The following is a 21,539-nucleotide window of genomic DNA, read 5'->3' as shown; positions in this document are numbered from 1 at the left end:
GCAGGCATTTTCTCTGGGCCAAGGCTCATTTAAAATGGACTGTGGCAAAGTGGAAAACTGTTCTGTGGTCAGACGAATCAAAATTTCTTTTTGGAAAACTGGGATGCCATATCATCCGGACTAAAGAGGACAAGGACAACCCAAGTTGTTATCAGCGCTCAGTTCAGAAGCCTGCATCTCTGATGGTATGGGGTTGCATGAGTGCATGTGGCATGGGCAGCTTACACATCTGGAAAGGCACCATCAATGCCGAAAGGTATATCCAAGTTCTAGAACAACATATGCTCCCATCCAGACATCGTCTCTTTCAGGGAAGACCTTGCAACAGATCACATACTGCATCAATTACAACATCATGGCTGCGTAGAAGAAGGATCCTGAAATGGCCAGCCTGCAGTCCAGATCTTTCACCCATAGAAAACATTTTGAGCATCATAAAGAGGAAGATGTGACAAAGAAGACCAAAGACAGTTGAGCAACTAGAAGCCTGTATTAGACAAGAATGGGACAACATTCCTATTCCTAAACTTGAGCAACCTGTCTCCTCAGTCCCCAGACATTTGCAGACTGTTATAAAAAGAAGAGGGGATGCCACGCAGTGGTAAACATGGCCTTGTCCCAACTTTTTTGAGATGTGTTGATGCCATGAAATTTAAAATCAACTTATTTTTCCCTTAAAATGATAAAAACTCAGTTTAAACATTTGATATGTCATCTATGTTGTATTCTGAATAAAATATTGAAATTTGAAACTTCCACATCATTGCATTCTGTTTTTATTCACAATTTGTACAGTGTCCCAACTTTTTTGGAATAAGGTTTGTATATATATATATGTGTGTGTGTGTGTGTGTGTGTGTGTGTGTATATATAAATTGAGACCACTCCAAGTTCAGAAATCAAAATCAATGTTAAGTGGTCTCTTTTCCAGAGCTATATATATATATGCACAAAATAATCTGTTTTTTTTTATTTTCACTTGTAATAATTGTAATAATTTCACAATATTACTTTTTTTAAATGTATTTTAATCACATAAATGCTTGGAGAACATTATTAGAACATTTTTAGAACATTTTTTTTTTTTTAACTGAAAAATCTTTCTGATCCCAAACTTGTATGTAGTGTTTTTATTTTATTTATTTATTTATTTTTATTTTACAATAAGGGACAGAAAATCAAGCAATGCTAATGAGTATTATCCAAAATGCTATCTTTTTTTAGTGTTTTGCCATTGTTCTAAAAGACCACATGATTTATGTTTTCTTTGGAAGTTGTTCTACCAGACATTTTTCTACCAGATTTAACAGAAATCCGCTTTAGCACTGAGGGTGTTCAGTTTACTTTTCGCAGTCAGCGTGTGTCATGCTCCCTTGACAGCACTTTATACATAATTGCAAACATTCCACAATTGCTGGTGTCATTCATAACACTGCTCTGCTCACTCACACTCATTCAGCAATGCAATGGTAGTGTGTACACAAGAGAGGGGAGGGCAGTGTAAACGAGAGGGGAGGTTTGCTTTGAAAACAGACCATGCATCTGTTTCACATACTGCTGTACCTGACAGATCGGTGCATGAAACTCTATCCAGTCAATCCGGGTTTGAATCTCTGCTAACTTTAGTCTCGCTTGACATCGACCTTTGATTTTTAGACCCGAAGGGGGTTGAAACTTTCTGGTTGCCTTTAGCAAATGTATTAAATTTGTTGTAAAGACAGGTGCTCCTCTTTGTGGATTCCTCCCTGCTAGCCATAAAAATCAAGTAGGATTTAATTACTTTTTGTTTCCATCTGTTTGTTGAAATCAGGAGTTCAACAGTCTCCTGCAGTGGCAGCTCAAGATCTTCAATCTGTTTTTAAGAGTGGCTACCTGGAGAAGCGGCGAAAGGGTAGGTTACTGTGTTTACAAATAGGTTGTTTGTGAGGGAAAAAAAACATAAAACTCCTTTTGACTTCTTATAGATCACAGCTTCTTTGGCAATGAGTGGCAGAAGAGATGGTGCGCCTTAAGCAGCAACATATTCTACTACTATGGAAGTGAAAAAGGTGGGAAGGCTACTATTATGATCAGATGTGTCATTACCAGTGTTGGGGAAAGTTACTTTTAAAAGTAATGCATTACAATATAGCGTTACTCTCTAAAAAAGTAACTAACCACGGTACTTTTTATGGAAAGTAATGTGTTACATTGCTTTTGCATTATCTAGGCTAGGTTTGATTGTTTGTTTTAACAGTTAAAACATAAAACAGTTTTATGGCAAATGTAAAGGCCATTTCAAACTAGGGGTTGCACAGACTTGTCGACTTTAATGCTCTGCCATGACGCTTTAAAGGGTTAGTTCACCCAAAAATGAAAATAATGTCATTAATTACTCACCCTCATGTCGTTCTACACCCGTAAGACCTTCATTCACCTTCAGAACACAAATTAAAATATTTTTGATTAAATCCATTGGCTCAGTGAGGCCTCTATAGACAGCAATGCCATTGTAAATCTCAAGATCCATAAAGGTACTAAAAACATATTTAAAACAGTTCATGTGAGTTCGGTGGTTCTACCATAATATTATAAAGCAACGAGAATACTTTTTGTGCACCAAAAAAAACACAGAAATAACAACTTTTTAACAATATCTAGTGATGGCCAATTTCAAAACACTTCTTCGGAGCTTTATGAATCGAATCAGTGACTCGGAGCACCAAAGTCACGTGATTTCAGCAGTTTAGCTGTTTGATAGGAGATCCGGATCACTGATTCGATTCATAAAGATCCGAAGAAGTGTTTTGAAATCGGCCATCACGAGATATTGTTAAAAAGTTGTTATTTCTGTGTTTTTTGGCGCACAAAAAGTATTTTCGTCACTTTATAATATTAAGGTAGAACCACCGAACTGATTTAAATGTTTTAGTACCTTTATGGATTTTGAGATTTACTGAGCCATCGGATTTAATCAAAAATATCTTTATTAGTGTTCCGCAGACGAACGAAGGTCTTACGGGTGTAGAACGACATGAGGGTGAGTAATAAATTACATTATTTTCATTTTTGGGTGAACTAACCCTTTAAGCTTGACTAGTCTTAAGCTTGAGTTTAAGCATTGACTAGTCGCTGATCATGGCCTATAGAGGGCGCAACAGGATAAGAAATCTTTGAAGTCCACTTTTACACTCCCTTTCTAACAGTTAAAATGACAAATAAATGCATACTCCAAGAGCGCTCCACAACATATGTTTGATTATATCTGGATGCTCATTATTGATCAGGTTTTATACTGCTTACTGTACACGTTAGGTAATCGCAATTCTAAACTAATGTGCTGCTGCGTTGTAACACGCACACATAAATACAGACAGTAGCTTGCACATGACTTGCAGATTGCGTGCACACTGAAACATTCAGTAGCGCAGAGATGTATGGTCACAACTGTTCTGTGATTTATCAATAAAATACCTTAGAAACCAAAAAGTTCTAGCATATATTTCTTAGTAACTAAATCCCCCACAGCTTCACTATTAGTAAAGGATGCTGCCAGGTAGAATTAATTTACACACACAATCCGTCTCTCACTAAGCAGAAATCTGTGAGAAATATAATGACCCAAATACAAAAGAACTGATAAAAATAAGGTGTTATGTTGGAGCAGTAGCCTTGTGGGTAGCGCTATGCCATAGGTGTACACAAGGCCATAGGTGTTCAAGTCTCAGTTCGAGGTTCAGGCTTATTTGTTCATCAGTGTCGTCATAAAGCGACTAGTAGACCTCGACTCTACTTTAAACATATAAATGTCAACTCAAAAAAATCTGAAGTCATTTAACCCCTATTTCACACCAAAAGTGAAATAAATAAGCCTCACACTGAAGGAAATGCAAATAAAACTCCTGTACAGTAGAGGGCGCAGCTCAAACAAACCTTTCAGCTCTGCTGCCATTCTGGACTGCAGAAAAGGAGAAGAAAGTTCAACACTCGTACCCTGCTTTCCATTCGAAAGGGCTCATCCCTATTTGAAACATTTGAATGGACTGATAAAGGGATATTTATCAGTATTATTGTTGAAGTACAATGTCATTTTTTGACCATAATAATGTACCAAATCTAACTCGTATAAATATTACAGTAGTATAGAAAAATATTATATATACCTTTATACACTGCGTTCCAAATTATTATGCAAGAGACAAATCAGTAAGATTTCTGTACAATAAACATTCAAATTTTAGTTTTTCTAAGAAAATGTTTGTTTGTTTATTTATCCATGTCTTTTTAGATAACTGGTATCAATCTCAGACAACATAATTTGCCAGGTCTATGGAAACCCTACTTAGAGGTTGTTCCACATTATTAAGCAAGTTATGGTTCTCATGCAATATGGGGAGGAAGAAAGATCTTTTTGAAGATGAAAAGTATGAAATGGTGCAATGTTGTGCAAAAGACATGAAAACAACTAATATTGTGTGAAACTGAATGGAGATTATCGAATTATCATAAGATTTGTGAGTGATTTGGAGTACAGCAGATCTCGGTCAGATAAAGGCTTATTAATGAAAGTTCCTATCAAAAAAATGTATTGTATTAAAAGGGCAGCTATAAAAAAGCCAGTGTTGAGCAGCAAACAGGTATTTGAAGCTGCTGGTGCCTCTGGAGTCTCAAGAAGCTCTCCATGCAGGCTGGCAGTTGTGCGTAAAGATGCATTTCAGTCACTCCAAACCAAACCTCACAAAGAGAAACATTTACAGTGGGTTTAGAAATACATGAAGACTCATTTTTAAATAGTTTTATTCACTGAATAATGCCGTACTACTACTGGATGGTCTAAATGGATGCATTCCTGGATGGTTGGTGAATGGCCACCATGTTCCAATAAGACTGCGATGTCAGCAAGGAGCTGGTGGGTGATGATTTGGGCTGGAATATTGGGAAGTGAGATTAAAATGACTTTTGCAAGATATGTGGAGTTCATAACTGTCCATTTTCAGCTATGGTATAAAAAGGAGGATAGTGCATAGTACAATGCACTATTGTACAATGCACTATGCACTATCCCATGCTGCAAAAAACACCACAGCAATAAAACTGTTTGTATTTCTACACCCACTGTAAATGTTTCTCTTTGTTAGGTTTGGTTTGTGGTGTCTAAAATGCATTTTTACGCACAACTGCCAGCCTGCATGGTGAGGTTCTCAAGACTCCAGAGACACCAGCAACTTCAAATACCTGTTTGCTGCTCAACACTGGCTTTTTTTATAGCTGCCCTTTTAATACAATTCATTTTTTTGACAGGAACTTTCCTCAATAAGCCTTTATCTGACCGAGTTCTGCTGTGCTCTAAATCACTCACAAATCTTATGATAATTCTATAATCGCCATTCAGTTTCACACAATATTAGTTGTTTTCATGCCTTTTGCACAACATTGCACCATTTCATACTTTTCATCTTCAGAAAGATCTTTCTTCCTCCCCATATTGCATGAGAACCATAACTTGCTTAATAATGTGGAACAACCTCTAAGTAGGGTTTCCATAGACCTGGCAAATTATTTTGTCTGAGATTGATACCAGTTGTCTAAAAAGACATGGATAAACAAACAAACGAACATTTTCTTAGAAAAACTAAAATCTGAATGTTTATTGTACTGAAATCTTACTGATATGTCAATTGCATAATAATTTGGAACACAGTGTAGTTAAAATCGAACTCTGAACCTCATGTACCTTTTCTGTGACGTCAAACAACTTCCTTGTGCAAAGGATCATGGGGGCCCGAAGTGTCCATCAGTTGTACCCTTCAAAATACTTTATTCCGAAGGGCCCTTTGAAGTGGCCAGTTTTGAGCACTTTGGTTTGGAACGACCCTTCAACATGGCGGCCATGATTATACGAAGTGCCCTCCGGAGGGCGATATATCCCGTTTGGAATGCACCATTACTTTGGCACAAAAAAAAAACAAACAAAAAAAAAAAAAACATAAATGTAATGTTTATCTAAAATTATTAGTTTGGTTGAATTGAATCATTGAAGGTCAGCAGCAAAGATACTGGTTAATAAAGTGAGATTAAATACATAAAGTATATTTGCGTAATTTAGCATATTTAATTTGCGCACGCAACACCTCTTCCCTCTTGATTTCTCTCAACATGGAGACAGGGGAGCTGTCAGTCAATAAATGAGAAAACATAGTAACTTGTTTTACTTATTTGAAAAAGTAACTCAAATATTTTGTTGTAAATTTAAAAGTAATGCGTTACTTCACTAGTTAATTGAAAACAAAGTAATCTGATTACGTAACTCACATTACTTGTAATGCATTGGTCACCCAACAGTGGTCATCACCAATTAAATGTAGCCCTGAAGTCAATTTCTCTTTGAATAATCTACAGTAATGTTCACTAGATAAACAGCAGAAGGGAGAGTTTAATATCGTCGGATACTCCGTCAAAATGAACAACACCCTGCGGAAAGATGCAAAGCGAGATTGCTGCTTTGAGATCTCAGCTCCAGACAAGCGTGTATATCAGGTTGGTCACCTCTCATTTCATGTAAAACATGCAGTGTTTATCCTTATCATCAGATGATTATCTCTTATAACACCTTTTTGCTACAGTTCTGTGCTGCGTCCGAGAAAGATGCAAAAGAGTGGGTGGAGCACATTGACTTTTTGATTAAAGGTAGTATTCAATCACTAAACTTGGTCTATCAGGTGTCTTATTTGCACAAATGCATAATGTCTCGTATATTTGTTTTCACTCAGACATGGGTGGAATCATTCCTGAAGATGAAGAAGAATATGATGACTGCTTAACTGTGTCCCAATCAGCCATGCCAGAAATTATCGATGATGACATCTATGAAGAACTTCCTGGTTTGCACCTAAATTTCACATTTGTTTGTGTATTTTATTTTCCAAACAGCTTGTCCTATGAAGGGTCACAGGGATTCTGAAGTGCATTATATTATAGTATAGTATTTTATTATGATTTATTTAATTTCGATATTGATAATCAACATAAATATTAATATAAAAACCTCTGAGGTTGATTCCCCTATGGATATGGTGGAAAATGGCTACAGAAATTGTGAATTTGGTACGTTTCTCTCCACTCTGACTGGCACATCTATTCTCTCCCTCTCAGAGGAAGAAACACCCCAGCCTGTTAAACCAACAGTGACCCTGGCCAACAAACCTCCACCACCATCTACCCCTGTGACAGGTAATTATCACTAGGTCACCAGGCCTGTCCATCCCCTACCTGCCCTGCTGTCCCATAGCACCACATAGACTCCCAGATCTGCCCGGGTGGCTCTCATTTGTCTCTCCAACTTTTTTTTTTTATAAAAAAAAGGACAAAGATAGGGGGGAAAAAAGAAAAAGAAAGGGATGAGGTCTTTAAATGACAATCATTTCAGGATATTGCAGGTACATATGGGAGGTTAGATGGTGAAGTAACACTGATGACAGGAGTGGCAAGGTTGTCTGGACCACAGGAAGGGCCTTCAGGAAGAGACCTGGAATTCTTGCTGAATTTTTATTGTCTGTTTCATAAAGTAATGATATTTAATTTGACATAATGTTCACTGGTAAGACAAACGCCTACAATACTCTCGCCATCATCGCAGTTTTTATTTAAAAATGGTTTAGTGGTTTTTCTCTCCCTGTGTGAGGGAAGCATGTATCCTGCCGAGTGCTGGGCACTGGGCAGGGGTTGGTAGGCACTGGCAGGAAGTTGACTCCATTGGTGCACTGTGGCCCACCATGGCCCTCTGCTCCAGGCTCACAGCACAGGAAGTCCTGCTGACAGAAACGATGGCTGAGGCAGGATCTTGTGACAGATGCTCAGGGGAGGAGGCCAGCTAGAGCACGACAAAGAGCCATAATGGAGGGAAAACTACAGGCTTCACGGATCTCATATGAATTTTCTTTATTAGTATTTGTTGTCATCATTTGATAGGATTTTTTTTTTTTTTTTTTTGGCAGAATTTTTTAAAATCCTAGATGCATTTATGTAACTACTGAGACCAGACCACTGCAGCAGGTGTAAAACTAATGCCTGCTTGTTTTAAGATGCAGCCCTAAATAAAATCATAAAGCAGCAGTGGGTATGGTTATATTTAGAAAATAATTATAATAATCTGCCAAATCAGCATAGCTGGGATTCTGCCAGCTATAAAGTCTGTTGCAAGATATTTACCTTTAGGGGTATTTTTTTTTTCTTTATAAGAAAGTGCTTTTCTTGTACACTCACTCATGGTGCTGCCTTTAGTAAATATGAATAAATAATGCTCTACAGCATGATCGGGTTAACTGTTAACCCAAGAGCAAATCTACCTGAAACAACACTTTAACATATTTCATCTACAATGCTTCAGTTTCGAGATAAAATAAGAGACTGAAACTTAAAGGATTCGTTCACTTCACAATTAAATTTTCCTGATAATGCACTTCCTCCATGTCATCCAAGATGTTCATGTCTTTCTTTCGTCAGTCAAAAAGAAATTAAGGTTTTTGATGAAAACATTCCAGGATTATTCTCCATATAGTGGACTTCAATGGCTACCAAAGGGTTAAAGGTCCAAATTACAGTTTCAGTGCAGCTTCAAAGGGCTATACATGATCCCAGATGAGGAATAAGGGGCGTATCTAGCGAAACGATTGGTCATTTAAAAAAAAAAAAAAAAGATTTATATGCTTTTTAACCACAAATGCTCATCTTGCACTAGCTCTGCGATGCGCCACGCATGTTGGAAAGGTCACACGTGACGTAGGCGGAAGTACTGAGCAAGTGTTTACAAAGCGAATGTACAAAGACTAACTCAGTCGGCCTTTACAAAAAAAGGTCAAAGTAGGAGGAGAAAATTAGATGGAGTTTTTCGGTCTACCGCGGTACTACCGCCTACATCACGCGTGACCTAGATAAGACCCTTATTCCTCGGCTGGGATCTTGTAGAGCCCTTTGAAGCTGCACTGAAACTGACAGCCACTGAAGCCACTATATGGAGAAAAATCCTGGAATGTTTTCCTCAAAGACCTTAATTTCTTTCGACTGAAGAAAGAAAGACAGAGACATATTGAATGACATGGAGGGAGTACATTATCAAGAAATTTTAATTCTGAAGTGAACTAATCCTTTAAGCTCAAGCTTTTTTTGCCATCTCAGATGAACAAAAATGTTAACTTTCAAGAAATATGGCATGTAACGTTACATGTTATCTTACAATATGGTGCAGCTGTAATGAGGGATCTTTCATTAGAGGCTTTTTTAGTTTCATCCCACCTCTGCAGCCACAGCTCAGCAATTTATACTCTCTGCTGCCCACTAGTGGAACTTTCTGAGCCAGAAAAACACTTACACTGGGGGTCTTTCACCAACTTAGCAGGGATACTTTAAGCCACATATTAAATGTGTATAGTACCATATTAAAACATGTAGAGAAAAGCTTGGAATTATCCACTATCATTTAAAAGTTTTTTTTTTTTAAGGAAATTAATACTTTTAATCTTCAAGGACGCATTAAATTTATCAAAATTGATGGTGAAGGCATTTATAATGTTACAAAAGATTTCTATTTTATAACTAGATGTTGTTCTTTTGAACTTTGTTCTTTATAGGGATAGTTCTCCCAAAAATGTTTTTCCATACCTGTATGAGTTTCTTTTGTTGAACACAAAAGAAGATATTTTGAAGAATGTTGGTAACCAAACAGTTGATGGTAGCCATTGACTTCCATAGCAGGAAAAAAATACTATGAAGTAAATGGCTACAGTCAACTGTTTGGTTACAAACATTCTTCACAATATCTTCTTTTGTGTTCAACAAAAGAAACTCATACAGGTTTGGAACAACTTGAAGGTGAGTAAATGATGACCGAATTTTTCCTTTTAAAGAATCCTGAAAAAGATGCATCATGGTTTCCACAAAATCAAGCAGCACAACTGTTTTCAACATTGATGATAATAAGACGAACTATTACAAATCAGCATATTAGAATGATGTCTTAAGGATCATGTGATACTGAAGACCAAAAAATTCATCACAGGAATAAATGACCCTTTAAAATTATATTAAAGTTAAAACAGAAAACAGTTCTGTAAAAATTGTTATTCCACAATATTACCATTTTAATGTATTTTGATCAAATAAATGCAGCTTTAGTGAGCATAAGAGACTTTCAACTTTCATTCAAAAACATCTTACTGACCCCTAACCTTTGAACAGTGCACATGCATGGACAGACAGACAGATGGGATGGTGTTCAGAGACCAAACCAACAACCTAACAATCACCATTTTTACAGCCCATCGTAAACACCCAGCAACCAATAGGTGCCATTTCACCGTCTCGGTTAACTATAGACCCGATATGAGTAACACACTTCTAGCCAAAATAACCTTGAATTAGGTTACATGTCGTTTTTGCCAAAATAACTTTCGAGATGTATGATATTCCATCATGTAAGCAAAGTCAACAGTGATTACAAGGGTATTGGTTTCATTTCGTCTATAAAATTTTTACTGGCAGCCTAAATTTTGCCTTGTTTTAGGGCTGTGTTTGGACGGCTATTAGTCTTTTAAACACAAAATTGCATTTTGTGATGCATAAATTGAGAGTGTATATTGGAATGCCACCTTTAAAACGATGGAATGTTATCACAATCTATTCTTTATTCATTAATTAAATGGTTTATTTTGGTAGCAAGTGATTCAGTCTTATATTATTCTCTCCCCTGCAGCAGTGAACAAGAGCACAGACTATGAAAACTACTTCCAGGGCTTGTGGGATTGTGCTGGCGACCACCCCGATGAGCTATCCTTCAAGAGAGGAGACACCATCTACATCCTCAGCAAGGTAAGACAGGAGCCACGGCCTGGAAACTTCCAGACTCGTCGTGTTTTTCGTGACCCACGTGATCGAAGACAGAAATAATTAAATGTTTATTACCCTGCCCTGTTAGACGTCAGCAGGAAAACATGAATTTGCAAAAAAACATTGTTGAATAATATGCTGTGACATCTGGATAACGCGTATACGAGTCAGATGCAAAAGGATAGTTTTGGCGTCTGGTGTGCTCGGCAGCGGGGTTTCTGAGTGTGGAAGCTAAATACACCCTCTCTCTGTGCTCGGTGATGGGATTAGTCCTGTCACTACGGAAACCATTTTAGTGCTCTTGGCCCTGAGCAGGGCAGTCTGGCAGCCAGTGGCATTCTGTCACTTCTCTCCATGTCTGCCCACTGTGTGTGTGCATCTCTGAGCTCGTGTGTGTGGGGATTTCAGTATTGGAAGACGGCTCAATGCCATGTTCAGTAAGGGCAACCGTACGCAGACCTTTAGCGTATACACATCTCAGCCAGTCACTATTTATGACTGTAATGGTAGTCTGTGTTCTCAGGAAACGCTGAATCCACCTCTCTATTCGTACCAGGTGTGGCGTAGAAGTGAGTTTGGTTAAAAACTTCCCCTACCTGTCAGCTCCGATGCATATGCAGGCTGTGCAGATCTGGGTCCTGCCCGTGGGGTTTGTACCTGGCTAACAGAATTAGCTCAATACCTCTCAGGGCTACTTAAAACTGCTCAAGCTGCTCCCTTCCCAGAAACAAACACGCTATCTTGCGGTTTGTCTACTTAGCACTGTTGCCCTTCAGAGAAGAAACTGGGAAACTTAAGTTAGAATCATGTTCTTGCTTTCTTATTTTGGAAAGAGAGGTTTTGAGGTTTTGATGCTATGGTGGTGTTTTCATATCATCTCTGTTCTACTGGATAAGTGAACAACTGTAAAGTTATTTGTGGGACAATGGAGTACTACATGTGTCCATGATCTAGATCACATGTGCCAAATTCTTATAAATATTTTTTTGTAATCATATGGTTTTGAAAAACTTTAATACCATTTTCATTTTCAAAGTTTCAATTTAATGACTCTAAAAATGTCATGTGGTATAACCATCAAGTTTGTTTCTTTCACCTTTATTGTATTCAAGGTCTAATTCTGTTTTACTTGCTTTACTTGTACTTTCACATAAAAGTATACACACAAATATGTCTGTGTATATATATATATATATATATATATCAAACCAGTAAATCCAAATATTATTCAGACACTAGATATAATTTTTTATAAATTTTTTTAGCCGACATTTCCTAAACTTATTTTTAGGATAGGATAGGATTCTTCATACAGTGGACTACCAGTAAAATTTATAAAAATTTGGAACCAAAAATTATCCAGACACTTTGACCTGACCATGTTTTCCTTACGTTTTATCTAACAGAATTAAGATTATTTTTTTCTGACACAGTTTAACTCTGAGATCTTGTCATATTTTATTACCAATTTTTAAACTATAGTGCATAATTGTATTAATGAATGAAATGTTCAAGGTGTCTGAATAAATTTTGGTTTGACTGATTTTTTATTTATATATATATATATATATATATATATATATATATATATATATATATATATATATATATATATATATATATATCACACACACACACACACACACACACACACACACACACAGACACACACACACACATTTTTTTTCTTTTTTTTGTAGACTTTTTTTAAAACTTTAGCAGCGAAGCAGTTATGTATTTATTTTATTTTATTTTATTTTATTTTATTTTATTTTATTTTATTTTATTTTATTTTATTTTATTTTATTTTATTTTATTTTATTTTATTTTATTTTATTTTATTTTATTTTATTTTATTTTATTTTATTTTAAATATTCAAAGAAAGTATAAATAAATATAAAGCCAAACTGCTAAACTGGTAGTTCACCTTCATGTTGCTCCAAACCTGTATTGACCTTCTTCTGTGGAATGCAAAATAAGATATTTTGAAGTGTATTTGTAACCAAACTGTCAAAAAAAGAGAAGACGTTTCTTAATATATTATCTTTTGTTCAACAAAAGAAAGAATGTCATACAGGTTTGGAACAGATGATTCTGGAGGTTTGGCAGAATATTCACTTCTGGGTGAACTATCCCTTTAATAAGTTTTTCTTTTTAAGAATGTGATTCTTTATTTCTTCATTACCATATCAGGACAGTTTTATCATCCTGATATTTTCAAAATGAATTTTAATACATTAATTAAAAATACTCATTATAGAAGAAGTGTCAGTGTATGTGTGAATTACGTTTTAATGTATTTTGGAATAAATTAATAGATAGGACAATGAAATAAGTGTACCCTCATTGACCCTCGTATGGTAGTTTGATTGTAGGACTTCGGTCTTATGGGAGCTCGGCTTCTTATTGGAACATGAGCTAATGTGGGTCAGAGGAATATATTGCGTTAAGAGTGAGCGATTTCAAATTTTCCTTGATTGACAATATTTTTTTAAAATAAACCAAGATCAAAATTGCTTTTTTTTGTCCCCAAGTATATCAGTAATGGTGGTGTATTTGGTTGCAATTTGCATTTTTGTGATTTTACTACAACTGACAGTGATCGAAGTGGAGGGCTGTATACTGGGATAGTGCTCTATACTGAATATAATATATAATGTTATAATATTACCACATATGCCGTTGTCTGCCACAGACTAAAACAAAAGGTTTATTAGCTAATGCAATCTTCTTTTTTTAAATGATTGATTAAAAAGTGTATAATCATCTCTGATTTCTTACAGCAGCAAACATGAGATTTTCAAGTGGCCTGACAGCTTCATCTAAGGTTTTTAGGATGGCTGAGATGAATATGTGGTCTGAAGCCCCCCTATAAAAGGCCTAGCAATCCCTATATGATGTCATCTAGTGCGATCCATTAAGTAATGGTGAAAGTTTAGGTCTCCAGAAGTGATTACACGGGAAAGAAGCTGACAGAAAGAACTGCTGAATGCAGCTTTCCATAATTCTACCCAATTTATTTATATTCATTTTACTAGAGACACAGGAATGTGCAGTAGCAAGATAATGTATCTTCAGGAGAAATAGAGATGACATTCAATTTCACCAGTGGCTAAAAATCCATAATTTGTAATGGATATATAAAGCATGCCAATGGGGAAATTATCTCATTCTGTTAAAAGTCAGCAGGCTGTCAGAAAATGACAGAATATGGTCTGAATGGGATCCAGGGGTGACTGAGTTTTTCAGAGCAAGTCTGCCATCTTGTGCCTAGAGTGAGTAAGGCGGCATGTCTGGTCACCAAAAGATAATTAGACTTTGGACTCTTTATTTCACTAAAACACAATTAAAGCTTCCGGATTGAGCAATGGATCACAATGTTCTTTGTTGAACGTAAATGTATTTATTAATTTTTTTGTTTTCATTATATACTAATAAATATATATATTAGGGCTGTCGCATCCAAAATAAAAGTTTGCGTTTACATAATATATAAGTGTGTACTGTGTATAATTATTATGTATATATAAATACACATACATTCATGTATATATTTAAGAAAAATCTGTTATTTATATATAAAATATTTATATATAATATAAATTATATAAAAATATATACTGTATATACATCCAAATATTTCTTAAATATATACATGAATGTGTGTGTACACACATTGTGTGTGTGTGTGTATATGTATATATATATATATATATATATATAATTATACACAGTACACACACATATATTATGTAAATACAAACTTTTATTTTGAATTAATCTTTTGACAGCCCTAAAATAAATAAATATATATATATACATTTTATTATTACTATTATTTATTTATTTTTGTTCTTATTTATATTTAGTTATTTTTATTGATTCACTTCCAGGTTTGTTTGGGGTCGGATTAAAACTGTAAAAAGCATTGTCTCTGTAGAAATAATAACACTGGTTCTTAGAAATAAAAAAAACAATTAAATCACATTGCAATATATATGTATTTGTTGCCAAACGATGCTGGGAAAGATCTACTCGACACAGTCCAGTGATGCTGTGTCGTATTTGTGCCATTTTATGGGTACTGCACGGCTTGGTTTACCATGAATATTGCAGGCATTCTTTTGTAGCGTAGCCCCTTCCCCCTTCCTTCAGCCAGGCTTGCGGATGACCGTAAAGCTGGTGTGGGTTTAGTGTCCAGCTGTGGCTCACAGGCCATTCAGAGCAGTCTGGGGAACGAGCCAGTGGGGCTATTAGTGGCCTACCTCCTTCCCCTTGGCCATGCAGCAGCTGCAAGTCTAACACCCCACCCCCCCTCCATTTACCCCCCTGTCCAGACCCTCAGCGGCTCTGAAAGGGTATTGACCATCAGACCAGGGGGAGGTGTCAGGGCCCTAAATCACACACACCACGCTCTCTTCTTTTCAAAGCAGGCCAGTGTGTGCTGTAAATGATGCTTGGTCAAAATAGTGTGTCACATGGTCCGTCTGGGGTCCGGCAGCATTGTAAACCTCAAAGACCCTCAACATTTCAGTTGTATATGGAATAATAGCCTTATTTTAATAATGCAGGATTTAAATTATTCACCTTAAATCAAGTAAATTATACATAAAGAATATCGTAAAGGTCATTTTTGTCTGCTAAACACTAATTTAGCAAGTCTATGTGACCTTACATGTGGGCTTCCTTAGATGGCCGCTGTGCGTGTGTGTGGGCATGTTGGCAGAGTGTGAGGTCTGCATTGCTTTCCTGTTGCAGACTTATTTGTCACACTCGCCTTCTAATCTGACCCTCCTGCACGCGTACATATTCGCACACACACGGCACCAGGCGCTGCTCTGTCAATGAGGTGTGTCTGTATCAAAGGACGGCTACAGGAAGCTTCCGCTTCACCCTTTAACATATGCACTTCCTGTCTCGTTTCACACAGCCCGGACAACTGCCCTATATTTGGCGGCCTGTGTGGGATGAGGTGTGTGAATCCTGCTCTTTAACACATTGCACTTTCATGTTTACGTTATTGTATAAAATACAAAATAATTGTTTCCAAAATGATACACAGTCTGGGTTAGTAAGATTTTGTAAATTTCACACATATATATATAATATATATATATATATATATATATATATATATATATATATATATATATATATATATATATATATATATATATATATATATATATATATATATATATATAGCCTACATATAATGGTATGATTTATTTAATGTTGTTTTTATATCATGAAAAAATAATTACAAATAATTTATTATTAATCATTCATATTATTAATTACAAATAATGTATTATTAATCATTCAAATGTATTTGTATAGTACAGTGGATTTGTATAGCACAGCCGGGGTCCACTAGGGGGTCTCAAACAAACTTCCATGGGACTGCAGGATGACTTAAAAGTATTTAAATTAATAAATTATTATTAATATATTAAATGAATAACTGTAATAACTGTATTAAATCAATAACTGATGTAAATGTAATTTAATACATCAATACTTAGTTTCTGTTAATAGAAAAGTCTGAAAACAAGCAGTTTAAAAACAACTGACTTAATTAGAATGTATAAATGTAATATATTTTAAATTATATTCTCCATATAAGCTTTACAGATAGTTAAAGAAAGATTTATTGAACTCTATGGGCTTTCAGCAAGTTTTTCCTTTTCTTTTTAGTCTTGTGAGGAGGACAGTGCACATTGAGGACAGTCGGTGGAGGAGAGACGTTCTCCATTACAGTGTGTGTGTCTGCGGCAGCTGTCAGCAGCTGCATAACCAGACTTGTGTTTTATAGACAGTTACGTGGACGCAGGCAGTAAGAGGTTTGCTGGCCGGAGCTGAGCACTATACATTATACAGCAGGAATCACTTAGGCTGCCGGGGTCAAGTAGGGGCCCACAAACTTCATATTTAACTTCAGATGAGGTATGATTCAAACCTCATTGCTCTTTTCGAACCATACAGAGAGAGGTTTTTTTCTCCGACAGTGAGGTGAAGGATGAAGGTAGACGAGCAGTGAGTGTCTTGTCAGCTTTGGGGAGATCAAAGACTTGAATGTCAGAGAGAAAAAGGCTATAAATGTCAGTCAGAGAACCCTGGATTGAGATGTTTCAGGGCTACACTGTAGCTAATCATTCTTTTCAAGAGCAACAAATGAGAGACTGTGTTTATGTGGGAACTTTTTCAGAAACACAATTGATGTTGCTGATTTGCTGTCTGGGCCTTCTCGATTTCTCTATACTGCCCTGCAAAGGCAAAGCACAGTAACTACACCAAAACTAAAACCAAAATACACACACACAATCAAAACAAACCCTGTGATCTAGGCCATGTTTGTCTCAGGACAGATCATAGTTTAAGAGACCCCATTCCAATCATAACTCAGTTTTGACAAAATGTGTTTCCGCGTTCTGTCTTTGCAATGTAGTATAGTAATAACCCTGGGATTTTCATTTTTTTAATGCTGAGTACTCCATAATGAAGGCCTTTTATGAGACCCCCTTCCTATAAAATATAAAGACATTTTAAAGCATATAAACCAGATTATAGGAGAAACATTAAGTGTGATTTTAACAAAATAATTGTTTCTGAAATTACACTACTGTAAGTATTGGGTCAGTATGATTTCGTTCTGAAGGATCATGTGACACTGAAGATGGAGTAATGATGCTGAAAATTTTCAGCTTTGACATCACAGGAATAAATTACATTTTAAAATATATTCAAATAGAAAACAGTTCTTTTAAAGGTGCCCTAGAATGAAAAATTGAATTTATCTTGGCATAGTTAAATAACGAGAATTCAGTACATGGAAATGACATACAGTGAGTTTCAAACTCCATTGTTTCCTCCTTCTTATATAAATCTCATTTGTTTAAAAGACCTCCGACGAACAGGCAAATCTCAACATGTTGCATAACAGTCGGGGTGTACACCCCCAATATTTGCATATTCCAGCCCATGATCAAGCATTAGACAAGGGCAGAACGTCTGGATGTGCACAGCTGAATCATCAGACTAGGTAAGCAAGCAAGAACAATAGCGAAAAATGGCAGATGGAGCAATAATAATTGACATGATCCATGATAACATGATATTTTTAGTGATATTTGTAAATTGTCTTTCTAAATGTTTCATTAGCATGTTGCTAATGTACTGTTAAATGTGGTTAAAGTTACCATTGTTTCTTACTGTATTCACAGAGACAAGAGTCGTCACTATTTTCATTATTAAACACTTGCAGTCTGTATAATTCATAAACACAACTTCATTCTTTATAAATCTCTCCAACAGTGTGTAATGTTAGCTTTAGCCACGGAGCATAGCCTCAAACTAATTCAGAATCAAATATAAACATCCAAATAAATACAATACTCACATAATCCGATGTATGCATGCAGCATGCATGACGAACACTTTGTAAAGATCCATTTTGAGGGTTATATTAGCTGTGTGAACTGTGTTTTTGCAGTGATAGAGTCGAGAGCTCGGGAGGGGGCGGGGAGCGTGAGCATTTAAAGGGGCCGCAGCCTGAATCAGCACATTTATAATTATAGGCAGTTAAAAAAATTAATTTAAAAAAATCTATGGGGTATTTTGAGCTGAAACTTCACAGACACATTCAGGGGACACCTTAGACTTATATTACATCTTGTAAAAAAACGTTCGATGGCACCTTTAAATTGTAATAATATTTCACAATATTACTGCTTTTACTGTATTTTTATCAGATAAATGCAGCCTCGATGAGGATAAAAACATTTTTTTTTTTTCAAAAACATTAAAACATTTTCTGACCACAATTAATATACAACTGTAGTCTATATATGGTAATTGGCTTTTTATTGTCATTGTGCTAAATCTAAAAGGTTAAATATCATTTGGGAGACAATATTATATGCACACGTTAACTTTGACAGCCTTAAAACACCCACCTTGTAGTTCAGTGGGGTTCCGTGGACCCCAGTTTGTCCGGCTCTTCCAAAGGCCTGCTGGGAAGTGGAGTTTTGTGGAGTTTTATATGGAGGCCAGACCAAAGACTGTTTTATATGTAGAAAGATGGTGCACTCATATTATTATGAATGGGAGAAAGTGCAACTCACGATATGAAAAAAAAAAAAAGTTTTGCTTTCTAAATAAAAGCCAATCGCTGATTGGTAAAGTCATCACGTCACCGTGGCAGCCGTTAGAAGCTCTGGTTCCTATAGAAACAGTCAGATGCGTGCTTCCTGTAGAGACGAGCGCCAGCGCATTAGCTTGATCCAGCCTGAAAAATTGAGTTTTTCATCATAAATCGAGCACTTGGAAACACATTTTATAAGACAGCTGTTGTCAGATTTCATTGGTGATTTCAAATATGAAATTTAATCGAAAGCTTGGTTTCAAAGAGATGCACTTGCATGCCCGAGAGGCGTTTCAAAGATGGCCGCCAAATGAAATGACTTGTCTTAAAGGGACTTTGGTCAGACATACTTTCCGTGCATCTAATGTCTATTTCAGTCCAGTCTCCTCTCACTGCCTCCCTACATTCTCCTTTTTGAAAGCAAACTCGATGTGGCCTGACAGATCCGCCTCAGTATAACCCCAAAGTTTAGAAGGCATCTGTGAGAAACAGAGTATCATGGACGTGGAAAAAAAAACACAGGGTTTAGTAGCTTTGAAGTGAATGGCACCATGTGATCTGTTTGTAATTATGGAATAAAGAAAGAGAGACGGATGGACGGATCTTATCTGGTTCTTATCTTTATGGTTATCTTTTCCATGAGCTGGAGAAGAGCTGATCTGTCTCTATATGTAAAGAAAAGGACTCTGTCCTTGGGCTCACAGATCTGTTGTGCTTCATACGAAATATATCGCCCGTTCACATTCTCTTGTGTAATCTTTATAGGTCCTAGGGGCCTTGTGTCCTTGAATTGGCCTTGGAAAGATAGACAGAATGCAGGAGATTGGGAGGGGTGCGGAAAGAATGGGGGGTAGGGATGTACAGTTAGAGACAGTATGAGAAGAAAATGAGGCGAAACCCGAAGATGAACGGGTAAATTGTCTATATATATATTGACAGATTTCATCCCCCGAGCGCTGACCTATGAGATTTGACCTCGCCGATTGTGTCACTGCTCTGATTGGCCTCAACAGTGAGTGAGTTTAATGAACGGCAGTTATCGTTTTTTCTGTTTGTTTTTTTTTCCACAGGAATACGACATGTTTGGTTGGTGGGTGGGGGAGATGAAAGGGCTCATCGGGATCGTGCCTAAGGAGTATCTCATGGAGCTGTATGCGCTGTAAGAGGTCTGAAGTGAGTAAATGAATGGCAGCCAATATGTCTTGTTTTTCATCACTGATATATCTGTTCATTTCTATATGTTTTATTACACTGTAAAAATATGTATTGTATATAAAACAGATTATTAGAGAATGTTTGACAAGAAAATACTAGGCCTATTTTAGGATTTCTACTTCGAAATATCACTTTTAATGCAATGTGTTGCTTGTTGCATTTCTGTCAATTTATCAAAGTAAATACTACATCAAATATTTTTCATTTTTGTTCATTTCAGCTTCATGTTCTACAAGTTGCCATCTCATTCTGTGTGTTTCTAATATTTTATGTACTATGTAAAGCAAACTGCCTGTTCAAAAGCACAATTAATTGTATGTTCAGTGAAGGATGTGATGCTTTTCTCTAATTATTTAATTAACGTGCTCTAATATTTAATAGGAATTGTCGATTGAATGTAAATCTTTGTCTTTCAAATGTATGGTGTTCTAAGCAAAAAACTATGAAATAAAGCTTCCATGTTAACGTTATCGTGCAACGTTGTGGAGTCTTTTTGTAGCAGTTTGGGGTGTAGCCACCAGGTGGCAGCAGCGTATAAGGTTCTTTGGAATGAGATTGCGTCACAATATTTCAGGGCAGATGTGGAATGTCTTCATTTGCGACTCCATTTGATTCCTCTGTAGGAACAGACAACACAAGACAGGTTTCTACACAGGCTGTAAGTGCTGTTTGTACGATCACAATGTAGCTGTACGTAACGAAATGATGGGAAACAAAATCTCTGACCTTTTTATGCAGAACATAACAAACAAATCAAATAGCAGTTATTCAGATGTGGAATTAATTATCTGCTGTAGGAGAACTGTTTGGCATATCGGATCGTATCTTCATGGACCGCTGCGTTGACATCCACAAATATCTGGGCACTGAAGTGAGAAACTTAATTAAAACACATGTCAGGCCGTTACCTTCTCTGCCAGGAAGAATGTATCCAAACCAAGTGTTACTATTAGCATATTAACTTGCTCAGTCAAGCTTCACACAATAAATACTAAAGACATTTTAATTTGATCATTATATAATACTGTTTTATAAACCAGTTGATAAACAATTAGACTTGGACCTGTTGTTAAAGGTAATTAAAATTTAAGTTAAATCAAATGTTTAATATATAAATCTTTTATAACATTAGCAAGATCTGAGAAAACTAGAATCTCACAGAGATATTTGTCGTATTTAATACCAAAATCATAAGAAATAATTATACCTATTTTATATTACAAATCCTGTAAATCTGAGATTCTCATTTTACAATAAAGGCCTTCTGAAGTAAATCCATAAAAAAAAATCCATATTTAAACAGTTATGAAGTAAAATATC

The 21,539-nt window shown here is 36.2% G+C and overlaps 1 protein-coding gene across 1 annotated transcript in view; it reads left to right on the top strand.

Moving 5' to 3' along the window:
* Positions 1–20,690, top strand: part of skap2 (src kinase associated phosphoprotein 2) — a 25,575-nt gene extending 4,885 nt beyond the window's left edge. Inside the window, exons 5-13 of the mRNA XM_067402181.1 lie at positions 1,811–1,891; positions 1,965–2,048; positions 6,392–6,516; positions 6,603–6,666; positions 6,750–6,860; positions 7,132–7,209; positions 10,727–10,842; positions 20,075–20,177; positions 20,440–20,690. Of these exons, the coding sequence (XP_067258282.1) occupies positions 1,811–1,891; positions 1,965–2,048; positions 6,392–6,516; positions 6,603–6,666; positions 6,750–6,860; positions 7,132–7,209; positions 10,727–10,842; positions 20,075–20,167 (752 nt within the window). The 3' untranslated portion in view covers positions 20,168–20,177; positions 20,440–20,690. The remainder of the gene's footprint in view (positions 1–1,810; positions 1,892–1,964; positions 2,049–6,391; positions 6,517–6,602; positions 6,667–6,749; positions 6,861–7,131; positions 7,210–10,726; positions 10,843–20,074; positions 20,178–20,439) is intronic.
* Positions 20,691–21,539: the final 849 nt, after the last annotated feature.

The sequence above is a fragment of the Chanodichthys erythropterus genome, chromosome 2 (genome assembly GCF_024489055.1).
Source record: "Chanodichthys erythropterus isolate Z2021 chromosome 2, ASM2448905v1, whole genome shotgun sequence".
NCBI lineage: Eukaryota > Metazoa > Chordata > Actinopteri > Cypriniformes > Xenocyprididae > Chanodichthys > Chanodichthys erythropterus.
The sequence above is the reverse complement of the archived record's forward strand: the minus strand, read 5'-3'. Positions and strand labels throughout refer to the sequence as shown.